This window comes from Macrobrachium rosenbergii, chromosome 16 (assembly GCF_040412425.1).
Source record: "Macrobrachium rosenbergii isolate ZJJX-2024 chromosome 16, ASM4041242v1, whole genome shotgun sequence".
Taxonomy (NCBI): domain Eukaryota; kingdom Metazoa; phylum Arthropoda; class Malacostraca; order Decapoda; family Palaemonidae; genus Macrobrachium; species Macrobrachium rosenbergii.
The window spans coordinates 55,906,978-55,925,706 of NC_089756.1; the positions used below are offsets into that span (position 1 = coordinate 55,906,978).

The following is an 18,729-nucleotide window of genomic DNA, read 5'->3' on the forward strand; positions in this document are numbered from 1 at the left end:
GAGTCTGATTTGTGGACTTAGGATTTTCACTTAGTCTTTGGGCTCACAGAAACTCTACAAGTCCACAAATCAGACTTGTATTTGTAATGAAGTACATTCGCCACTCTTTTCATTTATGTCCTTCATATTCTTGTCAAAAATTGCCTCGAAGTGTAGAAGGCTCAGCTCGAGATGTATGCAATTATTTTCAGTCTCCCAAACAGTCGAGATGTTGAAGGAATTCCAGGAATTTGTAAACATAAAACCCCATAAAATTCTTCATGTGTGCCAAACTCGATTGCCTGCCTTCAATCTTTTCTCTCTCTGTACAAGCTGCTTTGAATGATCGGCTCCTAGCTGCTGAATCTATTCTGGCAAAACTGAATGACCCTCTAAATGAGTTATACTTAGAATTTTAGGATTTTGTCTTATACCCATCCTCAGTGATCTTAGATGCTTGGATTCTGACACAGAAGGAGCTTCACAGATACTGAGAAGGTTTAACATTATGGATCCTGTGCTTACAAATCTGAATGATTTAGACACACAGAGCATTTTAGAATCTTTGTCACTGACAGAATGAGTTATACTTAGAAATTTGGGATTTTGTCTTATACCCATCCTCAGTGATCTTAGAGGCTTGGATTTTGACACAGAAGGAGCTTCACAGATACTGAGAAGGTTTAACATTATGGATCCTGTGCTTAAAAATCTGAATGATTTAGACCCACAGAGCATTTTAGAATCTGTGTCACTGACAGAACACACACACACACGCACACACACACACACTACACTTGAAAAAGTACTGAACATTGAAACGCATATATTATCACTGTAAAATCCATGGCATCCGGTATATCTGATGGCGGCCATGTCCGCTCTCTTCTTGTGTTAATTATAAACACTTGTAAATTCCTATATCACTACGCCATGTTGGGGCCTCCTTATCGAGCGAGAATAGGGCTTATCACATCCTGTGGCTGTTCCTGATGAAGGGAGGAAGGAAACATTATGTATAAGCTAGTAGGAGGTTCATTGGAGTGGACGGGGAGACATCTGTCACGGGTGAAGGCTGAAAGATCCACTAAACTCATGCAATGGCCACAAATGTTTCCATATCCTCGGGGCACTCCCATATTCATATTGAAGCATAAAATATAATATGAAGTACACAGAAGGCATATTTATTATACATGAGACATCAGTAATATTCATAGCACGTATATAAAGGGTACACATGAAAATGTAATGAGTACAGGCATAGTAAAATAGCAGTTAATGTACGGTCTCACATTTCATTTATCTACAAAATCGGACTTAGGTTTTCCATTCAGTCTTTGGGCTCACAGAAATTCTATAAATCCACAGATTTGGACTTAGGATTTTCACTCAGTGTTTGGGCTCACAGAAACTCTATAGGTCCATTAATCAGACTTAGGTTTTCCATTCAGTCTCCAGGCACACAGAAACTCTACAAGTCCACAGATTTGAACTTAGGATTTTCACTCAGTTTCTGGGCACACAGAAACTCTACAAGTCCAAATCTGTGGACTTACAGGATTGGCCGCGTGTCTCTCAAGAGAAAGACCCGATCAGAGCTACGACCCAAGAAGCAGGTGGAGGAGAAACTATAAATAGAAGACACTGAGAATTTCCAACTTTATCATTGCTGTGATGGCTGACATCTGCGGACGTCTGAAACGAGCTCCAGAAATGATCTTCACAGCAAACAAGTTTGTTCCTACTTGGGTGGAAGCCCAACAGTGCCAACAGGTGTAGATTTCAGGCTGCATTTCTGGTAAAATCCTTAAGTAACAACACGACAAGGCTCTCCTCACTGAATCCTATATTTGTTATCAGTCTTCACAACAGTGTCACTGAAACGTTTGATTGTGGCTTGATTGTCGTAGGATCGCACATCCTTCTCAAGACCACAATCGAGAAAGATCCTCCTCCTCATCATGAAGAGGATTTACAGAAGTGGTGATTCTCGAGCATACTAGACTTTGTGTATTCATTACAGATCTTACATCTTCATCATCACTCATATCATGACAAGCCCAATTTGGAATGGGGCCAAAATTAACAGCACCAGGAGCGGTGCTACTAAGCAAACAGACATCATCGTATTCATCGCGACAATACACAAATGCATTGCAATAATCATCAGCTTCAATAATCAAACCTATATCACTTAAGGTATCTCATTCAATATTCTGATCTGAAAGTTTAACACCTCGTCCTTGCAATCGCAGACACACACTGTTTAGACCAGGCGTGTGTGTGTGTGTGTGTGTGTGTGTGTGTATGGAAGTGTTGACATGCTCGAACCTTTACTCTCACTACATCAAACATTTTAGTTTCCACATTGTCTCCAAAAGGGATTAATGTTAGTTCCACCTTTTTTATTGGTACGAAGTTCAATTTCTCAACAACATCTTTCAAACGTCGTTCCGTTTCACTTATTACAGCAGCCTCCTACAAAATGAATGCATTACTACAATCGCCTGCATCCATGGTGGAAAAATTGATGGCAAAATCACCTTACTAAACATACAAAGTTGACAAAAATAATACCAACAGAAATCTCAATAATGTCGAAGCAGACAACACTTCTTCGGAAAACAGTGACGTGAAGAAAAACCCACTCCAGTTATCAATGTGCGCTCTACAAAAATAATACTGGTCAATACCAGATTAAAAAATTCTTATTCAAAAATACATCTGAATAACTAAAATATCGGAAGTATTTTAACAAAGAATTCCCACTGTGATAGGTCAAACCATGAATGCTTAAAACCCCTCTAAAAACACTTAGAACTGCCCATTTTGATAGCTTAAACCAAGAAAAACCCTGTAAAAATGCTTATACCTGAGTATTTTAATAGTTTTATCACAAAAGTGCATTTATTCTTGAAAATTATATGAAAATACAGTAATTAGTGAATATTTCTCAGTGAAAAATACCATGAATGAATGGGCGAATTTTCCATGAATGATAGCTAGATATGTTCCACAGAGAAACCCGCGAATGCATGAGTCCGCGAACCATGAGAACGCGAATACGGGGGGTTTACTGTAGTCGAACCTTTCCATTCCAATATCATATATGTCAGTGTATCTGGACATATCTGATAAGAAAAAATGAATAATGATGACTTCACTATTATGGCCGGTTGCTTCTTTCTCTGGTCAATAACATCAAAAGCTGATGGTTTTTATATGTTTGTTCAATGAACGAAGGCCCATCTTTTCATTTCTTGCCATAAAATTTTTTTCAGAATTTGTTTGAGCTGCTCTTACACCAGAATGTTTATTCCTTTATGTACATGTTGATTTTGATCATTTATTTACAGAAAATGTAATAATGTCTGCAGATCATGAGTCACGAACGGATGCAACATAAGAACAAATATTCTTCAATTTCTCTTCACATATCACATGCATGTAAAATCTGAAGGCACCAGCGTATTCAGAGTGAATTTATTGTACGAAAACACAAGTTTTATTTGACCTTGATCGCATGAATGATGCAAAATCCGATGATAAGTAAAAACAGGCATAGAGAATGAAATGCTTCTCTCTTTACTTTTACTCATTGTAATTCCTTTGTGTTTTATCTTACTGATTTCAGGGATTCACGATTTAGTTGTGTAAGGTGTCAAAGAAACGAGCAGGTAAAGGTTACTGCTGATTTATTACAGATCCAGGCGGCTTATATTGCGGCCGACTGACGCCGGGCCGTGAGAGACAATGGAATTGACTGTGACCTGAGGTCGAAACAATAAACAATAATATGCAGTGAGCAGTATGAATTACAATACGAAACATACAGAGACACAATATAGATACAGTCTTGATGCCTGTGAATGAAGAAACATGTGATACACAATGTGTGACATTCGTATAAATACCATAAAGTAAAAATGATTAAAATGCGTGACCTGGCACGTTTTAGGCGTGACTAATTTAGCTTGAAGAAAACGGGAAGTCACCAAAGAAAACAAGCTCAGCGGAGACTTAATTAATGGCGCGCGAGAAACACTATCCTGGTGCCGAATTGGTGACTTTACAAATACTCCCCCAAGGCGAGGGCGCGTCTGATTAATCCCTGTACCTGGTGGGGCGCTGAAGGGTGCCGTGGCTCCTTGAGGATAACTGAGGGGCCTCCCGCCTGTGAGGCTGCTGTTTGGGCGGTCCCTTCCTGGGGCGGCCGAGCCTGCGGTGGTGAGGGCGTGCTGGAGTGCGTTTGGGCGGAAGGGTGCTGCGACTCTGCGGGACTCTCCGACAGGAAGGCGGGCTTTAGCCGGTCTATGGAAACCCAGTCGTTCCTGCCTGGAAGTGCCAGCCGAACGCCTTGCTGTTCCGTTCAGCACGCGGAAGGGTCCCCTGTAGGGCTTAGTTAGTGGTGGACGGGACGGCGTCGACTCTGACGAAGACGCGTGGGTGGCGGATGACAGCTGTGGCGGCACGAAGGTGGTTGCTCTGTCGATGTATGGCGCCTGCAAGGGGCGAACTTGCCGGCCACGCGTCGCGGAGCCTCTGCAGAGATGGGGAGTGGCGATCACCCGTCACGAGCTCTCCCGGCACCACGAGGGGTTCCCCATAGGTTTGTTCAGCTGCGGATGGGGTGCCGTCGGCTCTGGGGCGGTCCTCAACCCGAGGAGGACCCACGGCAGCTGATGTTTCCAGTCCTCGGCGGTGCAGCGGGCCATGAGGATGACTTTAGGACCTGTGGAACCGTTCAACCAGGCCGTTGGCCGCTGGGTTGTTATGCGCTGTGGTGGTGTGGTGCGTGGTTCCCAGCAGTTGAGCCAGGGCAGACCACAGCTCGGAGAGGAAAGCGGGGCCCCTGTCGGTTGTGATGTGGTCGGGGCGCGGCGGCTAACCCAACTGGAGAGCAGGGCCTCGGCGCACACGCTGGCGGTGGCTTCTTGCATGGGCGTGGCCGGGCCACCTCGTTGAACGGTCTACCACCGTGAGGAGGTATCTGGATCTGCCTGATGGGGAAGGGGCCCGACGACGTCGATGTGGATGTGGCGGCGGCGCCCTGGCTGTGGGAACTTCGCCTACCCCGACTGCGTGTGACGACCCACTTTACTGGTCTGGCACTGCAGGCACTGTTTTGCCCAGGCTGTGGCGTCCTTTTGCACCCCGTGCCAGACGAACTTTTTGAAAGCAGTTTGGCCGTGGTCCTGCCGGAGGGGTGTGAGAGGCCGTGGATGATGTCAAATACCTGGCGGCGTGAGGCTGGAACCAAAGGGCGGGGCTGGCCTGTGCTGATGTCACAGAGCAGACTGGGGCCTCCGGGCGAGGGTCACGTCCGCCACTTGAGGGATGTGATGGCGGTGCGGTATGCTGGGGTTTCTGGGTCAGCGGCCTGTTCTCTGGCAAGGTCCTGGTAATCTACACCAAGCTGCACTGCGTTCAACTCGACTCTGGAGAGGGCGTCTGCTACGGATTTTTCTTGCCGGGAGGTACCTGGACGGAACAGGTAAATTCGGCTATGGCTGAGAGGTGGCGCTGCTGTCTGGAAGACCATCGTCCCCTTGCTTCGTGGCGTGAACCAGTGGCTGGTGGTCTGTGAAGATTGTGAAGGGCGTCCCCTCCAGGAGGAACTTGAAGTGCCGAACTGCGCGGTACATCGCGCAGAGTTCCCTGTCGAAGGTGCTGTATCGGGACTCTGCGGGATTGAACTTCTTGCTGAAGAAGGCGATGGGCTGGGGCGCCGTTGATGATTTGCTCCAGAACAGCACCGCAGGCAACGCGTTACTGGCGTCTGTCGTCAGCTGGAGGAGCCTTGGGATCCTGGTGTGCCAAGGCGGTTGCCTTGGTGAGGGGCGGCCTTCGTCCGGGAAAAGGCCTGCTGCTGGCTGGGTCCCCAAGACAGGGACTTGGTTGACCTTTTAGGACTTCCGTCAGGGGGGCCGTGGTGTGCGCGATCCCGGGGATGAAGCGCCTGTAGAAGTTTACCATCCCAAGGAACTCCTGGACGGCCTTGATGGAGGTGGGTGTCGGGAACTTTGCTACGGCTGCCACTTTCGATGTAAGAGGGCGGACGCCTGTCGGAGATACCTCGTGACCCAGGAACTCTGCTTTCTGGACGCCGAATGTACACTTGTCAAAACGGACGACGAGGCCGTTTTCTTGGAGGCGCTGGAGGACTGCTTTGATGTGCCTTTGGTGTTCGCTGTGAGACCTGGAAAATATGAGAATGTCGTCGGCGTAGCAGACGCAGAATTTTAGATCCCCAGGATGCTGTCCATGAGCCGCTGGAAGGTGGCCCGGCGTTCCTCAGCCCGAAGGTGGAGAAGGCGAACACATAGGACCCGAAGGGCGTGATGATGGCTGTCTTTGGTATGTCCTCTGGCGCAACAGGTACCTGAAAATAAGATTTAAGAAGGTCCAATTTAGTGAATATTTTGGCCCCGTGAAAGGAGGCCGTAAGGTCTTGCATATTGGGCAGAGGGTAGTGGTCAGGCTCTGTTGCAATGTTGAGCCGTCTGTAGTCGCCGCAGGGTCTCCAGGAGCCGTCCGGTTTCTGCACCATGTGGAGGGGGAGGCCCATGGACTGGAGGCTTTCCTGCAGATGCCCATCCGTTCCATCTCCATGAATGCTTTTTCGCCTCCTGAAGGCGCTGAGGGGAAGCCTGCGGAACCGCATGTGTCGGGGCCCTTTAGTCACTATATGGTGGTATATGCCGTGCTTGGCTGGGGCCCGGGGACTTGGCGGCTCGGGCTTAAACACCTCAGGGAACTCCGACAGAAGGTGTGCGTACTGGTGGGCGACGGCGCTGATGGTGGGTCTGGGTCCCGCCCGTTAACGGAGAGACCGGCAGGAGTCGGTATCGGGCGCTGCGCCCCACGTCGACTAGCAGGCCGAAGTGCGCCAGAAAATCGGCCCCAGGAGTGGGGTTCCTATGTCTCGCGGCGATGAAGTCCCAGGAGTAACTCTGGCCAAGGATGGAGATCGACAGGAGCCTGGTGCCGTAGGAGAGGATGGGGTTCCGTTGGCGGCCGTCAGGAAGGCGGCGGGTCTGGTGTCTGGTTGCGGTCCTCTCTGGATGCTGGGAAGACCGACTTGAAGGCTCCTGTGTCGACCAGCAACATCCTGCCGGAGACGGTGTCGCGGACGTGAAACCTACTGTTTTTGAGGCCCTGGGTTCTTCGGCTGCCATGGCGGCCTGTCCTGCTGGCCGCCGCCCCCGTTTTTTGAACGGTTGAACGAGCAGGGCGGCAGGCAGTTTTGGGCGTCCTTTCCGAACCACTTGTGATAGCGACAGAAGCCGGGGACCACCGTCTACTGTGGTTGGTGGGCGTCTGTTGGCGATGGCATTGACGGGCTGCTCGTCCTCTTCAGGCTGGGACGGAGCTGACCGGCTGAGTGGCCAGTTTTAGCCGCTGTGAAGCCTTGGCGGAGTCTGAGGTGTTGTGCCGCCTCTATGAGGTCCTCGACAGGCATGGTGTAGGGGTGCGCGATCTGGTTGCGTACTTCCGGGAGGAGTTGGCGAAGGAAAATTTCCCGTCTGAAGCTTATCTCCTGCCGCTTGTTCGTGCCACCGAGACTGGTGTTGACAGGAGATCTCGACCATGCCCAAAGCGTCTCTTGGTTCGGGTGGTCGTGGCGTGGATTATTGGCAAGGTCGATAGCACGGGCGGGCCCGCTCGGCGATGGGCAGGGAGCAAGCTTCGAGGAGGAACTTTTTGTGGTGCTGTATGTGAGGTGAGTGTTTGGGTACCGCGAGATGAGTTTGTTGTACACGTCCTCGGAAGGGCGTTGAGCACTGTGTCGGCCTGTAGGATTTCGTCCGTGAGGTCCGCGATTCTGAAGTGGCTCTCCACCCTGCGCAGCCACCTCGATGGGTTGCCCTGCGTAAACGGGGCGGCAGCTTTAGGGTGAGGGCGGCCCGCGATTGTGTTGCCCGGCCGTCGTGTGTTCGGGCGCTGGTGTGGAGTTGCGGGAGGGCCTCGATGCGGGGCGGGGCGGCTGCGATGGGAGGTAGGTAAACCTCGAGTCGCGGGGTCGCGTTTAACTGCATGAAGGAGGATATCCGCGTCCATGCTCGCTCCTTTGACCCCTACTGGAGTAGGATACTCGCGTCGGTCACGCACTTTGCGTGCGCCGTGTGGTTCCGCTAGTGGCGCTGGTGGGGTGCGCCGGCGAGAGTCAGCACGCTCAAACGCTGGTTACAGCGCCGTGTTTAGGCCGCTAAGAGCGTTTTTGGAGAAATCCTGGAGCCAAGACTGAGTCGCGTGTGAGTCCGCTAATGGCTCCGGGATACTCCGGGTCACCACTGTAAGGTGTCAAAGAAACGAGCAGGTAAAGGTTACTGCTGATTTATTACAGATCCAGGCGGCTTATATTGCGGCCGACTGACGCCGGGCCGTGAGAGACAATGGAATTGACTGTGACCTGAGGTCGAAACAATAAACAATAATATGCAGTGAGCAGTACGAATTACAATACGAAACATACAGAGACACAATATAGATACAGTCTTGATGCCTGTGAATGAAGAAACATGTGATACACAATGTGTGACATTCGTATAAATACCATAAAGTAAAAATGATTAAAATGCGTGACCTGGCACGTTTTAGGCGTGACTAATTTAGCTTGAAGAAAACGGGAAGTCACCAAAGAAAACAAGCTCAGCGGAGACTTAATTAATGGCGCCGCCGAAACACTATCCTGGCGCCGAATTGGTGACTTTACAGTTGTACAATTAGTACCGAATCCTGTGGTATGACCCAAACTTTCCTATCTTGTGCAAAACATGAGATAAACGAAAAAATATCAACATATTGCTAGTTTTCTGAGCCACCTCCCGGTACCAGCCAATCAGAGGCCGCTAAAACAAACGTCTCGGAGGCCCAAGAAAGAATCTACCTTGAGTTAACAGCTATACCCTGCCACATACAATCCTCTGCATATTATGACAAGCACAGACATACTTCTTCTTCAAGCAAACACAAAGCACGAGGGGAAACAGACCACCAACTGTGAGAAAGAGAAGGACGACAACTACCACAGAAGCACCACAAGGAAAGGAAAACCTTGTGTCATGCCCTTGTTATGGAGGAAGCTGCATTTGATGACAGCTATGAAGGTGAGCCCCAGTGTCACAGAACCAGAGGATGATAATACCGAGGCAAAGACGGTGACCAGCAGCAAGGAGAGGAGGAAGGAAGCACAACCAGGAAAACTGTGGGGAGGTTGGAGGATGCAGCACAAGTGTAGGACAAACTACATACCTTGTCATCATCTCCTCCTCAGGTTGATGCCTAGCTGAGTCTTCTCCTTTGCTTCATAATTCATTCTGACTGGTGACGTCCTTCCTGTCTCTTGATCCTCCTCACTGTTCCCCCAGGCTCGGGACACATGAACAACTAGTGCTGCATCGTCAGAGAGTCAGTGTCCAGTCAAGGGAAGCACACAAGTGAGCAACACCTACGTCAATAATGGTGCTGCAAGCTACAGTTACATTAGAGGATCCAGAATCCTCTAATATGTACCACCGCCAGGTTTCTACATGCAGAAGCCACCAACCAGGAGACACGAAATGATACTCAAGACTTTCAGAGGAAACTGAAATGGCAAAATGCTATAGAACAGTTTCAATGACTGATTAGAGAAGCATCAAATTCTCAAATTCACTTCTTGTCTCCCTGGGGACCACCATTACTGAGAGGGATATTTCTGTATTTAGTCTTCAAAACAGCTGTCTTTCAAGTCTTTATGTTAGTTTTATTTGCTGTTCGAACTGGAAATACAGCGTACAGTACCTGCACACACTCCACCTGCAAAAAAAATAGGAAATTAAGAATATATACAGCAGTGAAAATTCATATATTGACAGACAACAGGGCTGTTGCACGAACTTTAGATATCAAGAAAAATACAGCTGAAATAAGCTCAATTCTCGCACTTAACATAACTTACAGAATGACCAAACATTCCCCCCTTCCTCCTTAACCCAGTATACAAAAAAACTTTAACATTCAACCTAACACTACCAATTACGGCCAATCACAAGGGATGGATACCTGAATAAAGTACATCATCTGGCTAATCACTTGCACACCCAAAAGACCTTGGCTGCAATCTGACGAACCTTTGTTCTCAAAGCGCATTGGGGATTGGGGAAAAAACGTCAACCTTCCAGTTTTAAACAAGCTGTTTTTGGGATTACGTTTCTTGGCCCTGTCTCCAACCAACAAGACTCAAGCAACTCCTATACTCTGTCATGGAAGCTATGAACTTCACTCTATAACTGTTTGTGATTAAAATCTTCCCATTTCTACAACCAGTAATTGCAATATGCTTCTGAGAGGCATATAATCTATTTTGTACATTCAGAAAAAATAACAGCATCTCTGGTTCAAAAGCGTTTGATAGGGTTGGTTCCAATTTTGTCTCTCAGATACTAGAAAGAATGGGGTTCACAGTAGTTTCATAAGTTTGTAATAGCTCAGGAACCATTATACACAATGTTAAAGAGCAAACTGCTTAATAAGGCTTTAGAACTACCAAATGGACTGAGATTCAGTGTTGCAGGATTTCCAGATGACAAGAACATTATAGTTAAGTCTGATGAATCAATTAGAGATTGTTTTGCAATAATAAAAGACTATGAAAGAGTTTATAATGAAAGAATTATGGCTTTACAGAGATATAAAGACTTCAACAGACACAAAGAAAGGAGGAATAAAGGACAAGGACGAGGAGGAGGAGCCGTTGCAAAGGAAGATCCAGCCTCTTAATACTATTACTACAACTTCACCGTTCACCCTCGGTTTGTTTACGTTTCTTCTTCTTCTCCCTTAATTGAGGGACGTTGACAATTCTTCTCCCTTATTTGAGGCAGAACGTCTTATTTCCGCCTCGTTTTCGTCGCAACGACACCGGAAATGCGTCGCAGTGACGCATTTTGACCATCTATAATTATCCCTTGACCTCTTTGAAACAAAAGACGTCGGTTTTGCTTCGCGGGACGGAAATAAAAAAGGGGGTTTCAGACGTAAGTGACGGCGCTCGTGGTCTCGACCTCGTGATGTACGAAGAAGCCTCCCTCAGGGGATCGATGTAGAGGGGGTTACTTAACCCCAATTTAGGTGTTTTAGGGAAACAGATAGGTATCAATGGTCCAAGGGGGCGGATACCCCTCTTATATAACTGAAATTGCCCTAATTCCGTCATATATGGTCTTGACCTGATGATGTGCAAGCCCCCTCTGGGGATTGATGTAGGTGCCTGATTTAACCCCAATTTAGGTGTTTTAGGGAACTAGATAGTTATCATGGTATTCAGGGGCGGATACCCCTTTGAGTATTATTAAAATTGCCCTAATTCCATCATAGGTTGGTCAGGCTAGGCTAGGTCACAGGGGAGACGTCTCAGCCTAACCTAACTGAGGGTGACCCCTAAAGACATTAGTTGTTGTTCTCATTCCTCCCATGGCATTTGTCAGCCTAGGTTGAGTATGATCACCATTTTCTGCAGAGGAGAGGATCCACTGGTCGCCTCAAGGAGCGCCAGATTGGGTATAATTGGTTGCCACAGTAGCTTAGGCTAGAATACCTTATATAGCCTAGGCTAGGTTACCCGATGTAGCCTAGGCTAGGCTACCCTATATAGGCTAGGCTACCCTATATAGCCTAGGCTGGGCTACCCTATATAACCTAGGCTAGGCTACCCTATATTGGCTAGGCTACCCTATATATCCTAGGCTAAGCTAGGCTAAGGTTGTGGGAGTTTTGCATGATATTGTATCTGCGGGAAGTTTTGGTTTACTTTCTGTTCCCTAGTATTTATATATTTGGCACGTTTTCCTGTAACTCACTCTCTCTCTCTGCGGGTTGATTTCCCTTTTAGTGCCCTCTTGGGTTTATTAACGTCTGTTGACTCTGTCCGTAATGAGGGTTTTCAGCTGAAGGTTGAATGGAAGGGAAAAGGAAAATGGTATCCCTTCAGCTGCCCTGGTATTAAAACGCCCTCTTTCATTTTATTGACCAAATGCCCTTGACAAATGTTTCTCTCTGGGCCAGCACCACACTTCGCTGCCCATACGACAGACTTCTTGTTGACCACAATGCTCAATGCAGCATCCCATTATAGGAAGCAGGGTATACAGTTAGGTCAGTTGGACTGTTCATTTGTCCTTAAATAGAATGACAGTTAAACAGAATGACAGTTAAACAGGTGTAAAGGACACCTGTAGTCACATGAAACATCATTTATTTTACTTATGGATATATAGTGTGTTTGCTCTAGTCTGTAAGGCATTATATATTGATTGTTATTGAGGAAAACATTAATGCCTGTATACTAATGTAAGCCTGATACACTTCTTGTATATTTATAACAATGTTTCTTTATCTTGCAGATAATTTGTGACAAACCAAATGCAGACTTGGTCAGCGGTCCTCAGAAAGTGCAGCGGTCCTCAGAAAATGAAGTTGAAGTACTTGATCATCAAGAAGGAAGTGTCTCTCTTGGTTTTGTTGGGAATGTGTTAGGACCGCTGTCCATTTTATTTTTCTGTAAGTATTTAAAAGATTATTTGTACGTTTATGAGTACTGTCGTTCATGTATGGTTTAAAGTTTAACTCTTGAGGTTGGGAACATTCTAATTGTTTAGGCTTAGCTCTCTTGGCATCAGAATTGGAAAAAGAAAATAATTTGTTACCAAGGATACGAACCTTCGTATGTTATGTGGGAGTACAGGCAGAACCAGAAATTTTTTACCTCAGTGAATTTGAGAACTCTTACAGGAAATAAACCAGTTACTTGCTCTTTATATCAAAGTAGTTTTTCTCATTCTGAAAGTCTCAAAATACACATCAGACATCATACTGGAGAGAAGCCATTCACTTGTTCTGATTGTCCAAAAAGTTATACACATTTGAATAGCCTGAAATTACACATGAAAATTCATACTGGAGAGACTCTGGCCTTTCATTTGCACTGAATGCCAAAAAGGGTTTTATCATTCCTCTCCTCTCAAAGTACAAATGAGAACCAATACTGGAGAGAAGCAGCCATTCACCTAGCTGAAGGAGTTTTTCTCTATCCCATGTTCTTAAAAGGCACATGGAAACTCATACTATATAGAAATGGTTTATTTGCACTGGGTGTCCAAGTAGCCTTTTCATTAGAACCACCTCAAAATGCACCTGCAATTCGTATAAGCAAAAGGTCATTCTTCTGTAGATAGATTTATAAGACTCCCAACTCATTAAGGAAAGATGCTGTTCATATGATTGTCAAAATTAGAGTAAGTTGGGAATTTGTGGTAATGGCAGAAGCTGCTGCTTGAATGTCAACCAATGCTGGCCTGAATAACATTGATTCCAAACAGAATCCAAGGATGCCATTTTATTTCTTTTGAGACAAATTGTGATCATTGCATTGTGATATTTGTTTTCCCAGAGGATGCTTATTTTAGAGTTGAAATGAGCACATATTGTACTGTAAAACATGAAATTATTTTGAATTTCAAATTCTGTTTTTGTTATGAATGGTGCTATTCAGAACATGTTTTTCTCAGATTTTTTATTTTATTTCAGAGTATTCCAAAGAGAGGAAAATTTCAAGAGATCCTAACTAGGATTTGAGTATTGTAAATGGAACATCCAGTGGAAATGTCATTAATCAAAGAAGAGATGCAGAATTTGGAGGAGGATCTTCCTGAAAACACAGATGAAGACCCTTTATTTGCAGATCCCTTCTTAGAAGTCAAGGCAGAACCAAAATTATTTGACCATGGTACATTTGATATGAACTGTTCATCCCAATCTATTAAGTACGAGGACAGCTCTCCAAGCTGTGATGGTGAAAGTGGAAAGAAGTTCTGTATTGCAGAAGAAAATAGACATCTGGTTAGAACAAAAGAATTTTCAAAGAGAAGCAACACCGCAAGGAAGCGAATAACTTGTGCTGAATGCCAAAGGACATTTTCACACATGAGCCACCTGAAATCCCACATGAGAACTCATACAGGTGAGAAACCATATACTTGCTCTATATGTCAAAAAAGTTTTTCTGAACAAAGTACTCACAAAAAACACATGAGAACTCATACAGGTGAGAAACCTTATACTTGCTCTATATGTCAAAGGAGTTTTTCTTATCAATGTGATCTCAAAACACATGTGAGATCTCATACAGGAGAGAAACCTTATACTTGTTGTATATGTCAAAGAAGTTTTTCTCAGCAAAGTCATCTCAAAACACACATGAGAACTCATACAGGTGAGAAACCATATACTTGCTCTTCATGTCAAAGAAGTTTTTCTTTTCAAAGTGGTCTCAAAACACACATGAAAACTCATACAGAAAAGAAACCTTCTACTTGCTCTTTATGTCAAAGAAGTTTTCCTCGTCAAAGTGGTCTCATTAGACACATGAGAACTCATACAGGAGAGAAACCTTATACTTGCTCTTTATGTCAAAGAAGCTTTTCTCAACAAACTCAACTCAAAAGACACATGAAAGCTCATACAGGTGAGTAACCATATACTTGCTCTATATATCAAAGAAGTTTTTCTCGTCAAAGTACTCTCAAAACACACGAGAACTAATACATGAGAGAAAACCTTATGCTTGCTTTTTATGTCAGTGAAGTTTTTCTCATCAAAGTTGTCTCAAAAGACACATGAGAACTCATACAGGAGAGAAACCTTTAAACTTGTTCTGTATGTCAAAGAAGATTTTCCCATTCAAGTAATCTCAGAACACGAGAATTCACACTAGACAGAAACTAGACTTGATCTTTGTCCAGGTACTTTTTCTAATTCTGAAATTCTCAAATTACACACTGGAAATCATTACAGAGAGGACATTCTCCAGTCCTAATGTCAAAAATGTTGCACAATTTCAAGTGCTTTGAGATTACTCATGAAAATTCATAATATTTAGAGGGCAATTTAATGTACTGAATGCCAAAAAGGTTTTTAGTATTCCTCGGCTCTCAAAAACCTTATGTGAACCCATATTGGAGAGAAGCCATTCATTTTCTCATGAATGCTAAAGGAGATATTGTGAATCAAGGTGTCTCAAAAGGTGTGTGAAAACTCATACTAGAAAGAAGTCATATACGCTGTAAGCACTTGGTTCCCAAGAGTTTTATTAGGTCCATCTTAGAATGAATGTGTTAACTCAGAAGAAAGATGTCATTCTTCCACATGATGTTCAAGCAGTTTTTCTCTTGTAGATTCATAACATATGTGAGAAGTCATGGAAGACAGACATTGTTCTTTTACACTGCGTGATACATTTTTGTCTTGTAATCAAATCACAGTCATTATTCTGAATACAAAATAGTGTTTTCAAGTGTCAAAATGCACAAGCAAAGCTATTCATCAGAGGTGATGTTCAGTTGTACTGATAGATTTATTAAGGTTTGCATCCCAAAGTAAGTTGTACTGGGTATGGAAATTATTATTGTGAACTCATCTGCAAAATCTGCAAAAAAAAAGCAACAGTAACCTAAGGGACTATAAAAAGTAAAATCCTTATTTATATTTTTAGGATCCAGTTAGTTTTTACAGGGAAGTTATTCTGATTCTGTGTTGTAAACTGTGCTATTGAAAGCATTTGTTTTTTATATTTTATTTCTGAGTACTGTATTCCAAACAGAGGAAAATTTGATCAGATCCTAGCTAGGATTGAGTATTGCACGCATAACCTCCTGCAGAAAGTGGAAGAAAATCGTTATCATTGCTCTCTTTGTATGATTTCTAAATTAAGAATTAGTTTTGTCATTGGCTGACATGAATTTTTCTTCCTTTTGTTTTTGGCATTCTGACTGTATTACTGTTTTCTGTTTTAAGCTAACCAGTAAGAAGTGTGGAGCTAGGACTTGCTTTGTAAATGACTAAAGTACTCTATCATTCTGATTAGATTAAACCTCTTTTTTTTTGCTTATTTCAGCTCTCTGGTAATGTTACCAAAGAACTCTAGACTTGCTATGTATTTGAGACTTCTATCAGTCATAATGTGAGATTAGGGTCAACAAAACGCTTTGCCAAAGATGGTCCTCGACCTCTGAATGAGTTAGATAGAAAGTTGTCAGTTCCTTCAGTCATCATTTCAGGAGGCAATTTTGCTTCCTTGTTAGTGAACTTTGAGAGAGAAAGAGAGTTTAGTTATGAGTGAGATTCAAGAACTTTTCTCAAGGCATTTTTTGTGTCAGATTCAATCCTGATATACACTGCTTTTTTAGAGATTATTTCGACAAACGTTAAGCAAACAGACGATGTCTTAAAAGCGTCCAATAAGCAGACGGTTGTTGAATACTACATAGGCTTACTATGTAGACCTTCTGTATATATGAATACCACATAGGCTTAGACCTTCTATATACATGAATACCACATAGGCTTAGACCTTCTATATATATGAATACCACATAGGCTTACTATAAAAAATAAAATAAAATGAAGTGTAAATTGTTTTATATATACTATTTGATTGTACTGATTGTTCATTGGAAAAAAAAGCATTTTTGTAATAATATGTTTTTATTGGTTGTAGTCTCCTTAAACGTACAAGGCATCAATATACATTATAAATATACAATATATTCTATTTTCATTATAAATATTATTCACTATTAATGTTATATACATTATAAATTTCAGCCAGTGACCAAGCGCTGGGACCTATACTGTAAGGTCATTCAGCGATGAAACAGAATTTGACAGTGAATATTTGTAAGTTGTTGCAGGCGGAAAACCTGAAAGCAGTTGAAGCACTATGAATCGATTGTTAGGAGAGGGTGGATGGGAAGATGGAAGAGAGACAACATGAATGGAGGTACAGGTAGTTCTCGGTTACAATGATTCGTCTCACGATGATTTGAGTTTGCGATGGGTTAGCAGTTACGATGATACCAATACGCAGAATATATTTGGAAATAGTGTATTTTTAAATTTGCACGTGAGAAGTAGGCATCAGCGCACAGTCAGCAGCGCACGGTGTATGATGGCTGGTCCCAGAGGCTGATGTGGCGATCGTATCTTCTCGCCCCGACGGACTCACACTGCGCTCGCCACGGCTGCTAGGTCAGTGTTCGTGTGATTTTTTCTGGATTTGACTGTACATAAACTGTTTAAACCTGCTTATGTATTATCAGTATGTCTGCTGAACGTCCAAGTAAGTCTCCTGCTGGTAGTGCAAAGAGGAAGAGGCGTTCCATCACTTTAGAGCAGAAAATGAAAATTATCAATCAGCTTGCCACTGGAAAGGCAGTCGTGGTGATCGCACGTGACGAGCATCTAATAATAATAATTCCTTTATTCCACAAATACAGTGGGTATTCTATTACATAAAAAGTATCCATCCACAATCATTGATTACAAGAAACAGATAACGGATGTTATAAAAACATCTGCTTAGCTCATTCTATGATTATAACAAAGAAAGGACAGGGCCTTTGGAAGAAATGAAGCAGTTCCTGGTCACATGGATGAAGGACCAGATACACAAACATTTTGTAGCAAGTGCTGGATGGTTTCATCGCTTCAAAACCGCCAATTTCCATAGTGTGAAAATCAGCGATGAAGCAGCAAGGGTGATGGGCGAGCCATTAAATTCATGATGCTTACAACATGATTGTGGATGAAGGGTACTTGTTGACAAAACAGACTGTGTTGGAAGTGGATGCCTCAACAGTCCTACAACATCCATAAAGAAGCAACAACGGCGTTCGGTTTATGCATACAAAGATCGACTGACTCTTCAGCTTGGGGGAAATGTGGCTGGGTATAAACTCGCTTCATCCATGATTTCACTCCGCCAATCCAAGGCCATTAGCAAGAATCGGCAAGCATACACTTCCTGTGCATTATCGCCATAATAAGAAAGCATGGATGACCACGCTACTGTTCGAAGACTGGTTTGTGCATTGTTTTATTCCAGAAGTGAAATATTATTGTAAAGAAAAGAACATCCCCTTCAAAATTCTGCCACCCTCAGCACGTAGGAGATATTAACGAGGACATAAAAGTTGTGTTTCTGCCACCAAACACAACTTCTCTCACACGACCGATGTACCAGGGAACCATGGCTACGTTCAAGGCCTATTATCTTCGGAACACATCTGCTCAGGCTGTTCAGGCTACGGATAATGAGGAGAAAGAGCTCACAACATTATGAACGTCGGAAGGGCGTGGAAGGGTTTCAGTAAGACTGTTGTGCAAATTAATAAAAAGATCTTGACATTTGAGAGAAGTTTAGATTTAGAACTTGAAGAGGAAGATATCCAAGGACTCATAAATATGCAAGACGCAGAGCTAACGGCAGAAGATTTAACTGCACTTGCAGAAGAGAGAAAAAGAGCAGAAAAAGAAGAAGAAATGAAGAAGAGCCAGAGCAAAAGTTTACAATAAAAACAATGGCTGAGGCATTTGCCTGAATTGAACATGCCATGAAACTTTCCAGTCAAATGGATGTGAACATAGAACGATCTGCTAAAGTTGAGAAAGCAGTTCAAGACTCTATTGCATGTTGCTGAGTCGTTTATAAAGAACGTAAAAATACACTGTGCAAGCTATAATGGATCACTTCCTTAAGTGCCATCACCTTCCACCATCCCTTCCCCCAAAATGGAGCCTCAACCTCTACATCCTCGTGATCGGCTCTTTCCTCAAATCCACCTCCTGTGACACCTCAATTCAACAGCCAAAGAAATACTATCTGAAGAGGAGCGAGCTGATGATCCTGCTGCTTTGTCATCCTCCTCT

The 18,729-nt window shown here is 44.0% G+C and overlaps 1 protein-coding gene and 1 long non-coding RNA gene across 4 annotated transcripts in view; one reads left to right on the forward strand and one right to left on the reverse strand.

Annotated features, from left to right (window-relative positions):
* The window catches only part of LOC136847446 (uncharacterized), a 116,981-nt gene that overhangs the window by 60,921 nt on the left and 37,331 nt on the right, over positions 1 to 18,729 (reverse strand). For both annotated transcript variants that reach the window (XR_010855754.1, XR_010855752.1), the window contains one exon: positions 9,238 to 9,783. This is a non-coding gene — a long non-coding RNA (uncharacterized lncRNA). The remainder of the gene's footprint in view (positions 1 to 9,237; positions 9,784 to 18,729) is intronic.
* On the forward strand, positions 9,798 to 16,566 carry LOC136847445 (zinc finger protein 436-like). Of its 2 annotated transcripts, none has more exons than XM_067119145.1 (3): positions 9,798 to 11,003; positions 12,369 to 12,525; positions 13,552 to 16,566. In XM_067119145.1, the coding sequence occupies exon 3, from the start codon at positions 13,609 to 13,611 to the stop codon at positions 14,494 to 14,496; it is 888 nt and encodes a 295-aa protein (XP_066975246.1). In that variant the 5' UTR covers positions 9,798 to 11,003; positions 12,369 to 12,525; positions 13,552 to 13,608; the 3' UTR covers positions 14,497 to 16,566. The 2 variants fall into 2 exon arrangements, with proteins under 2 accessions (XP_066975246.1, XP_066975247.1); XM_067119146.1 differs by lacking the exon at positions 9,798 to 11,003 and adding an exon at positions 11,624 to 12,120.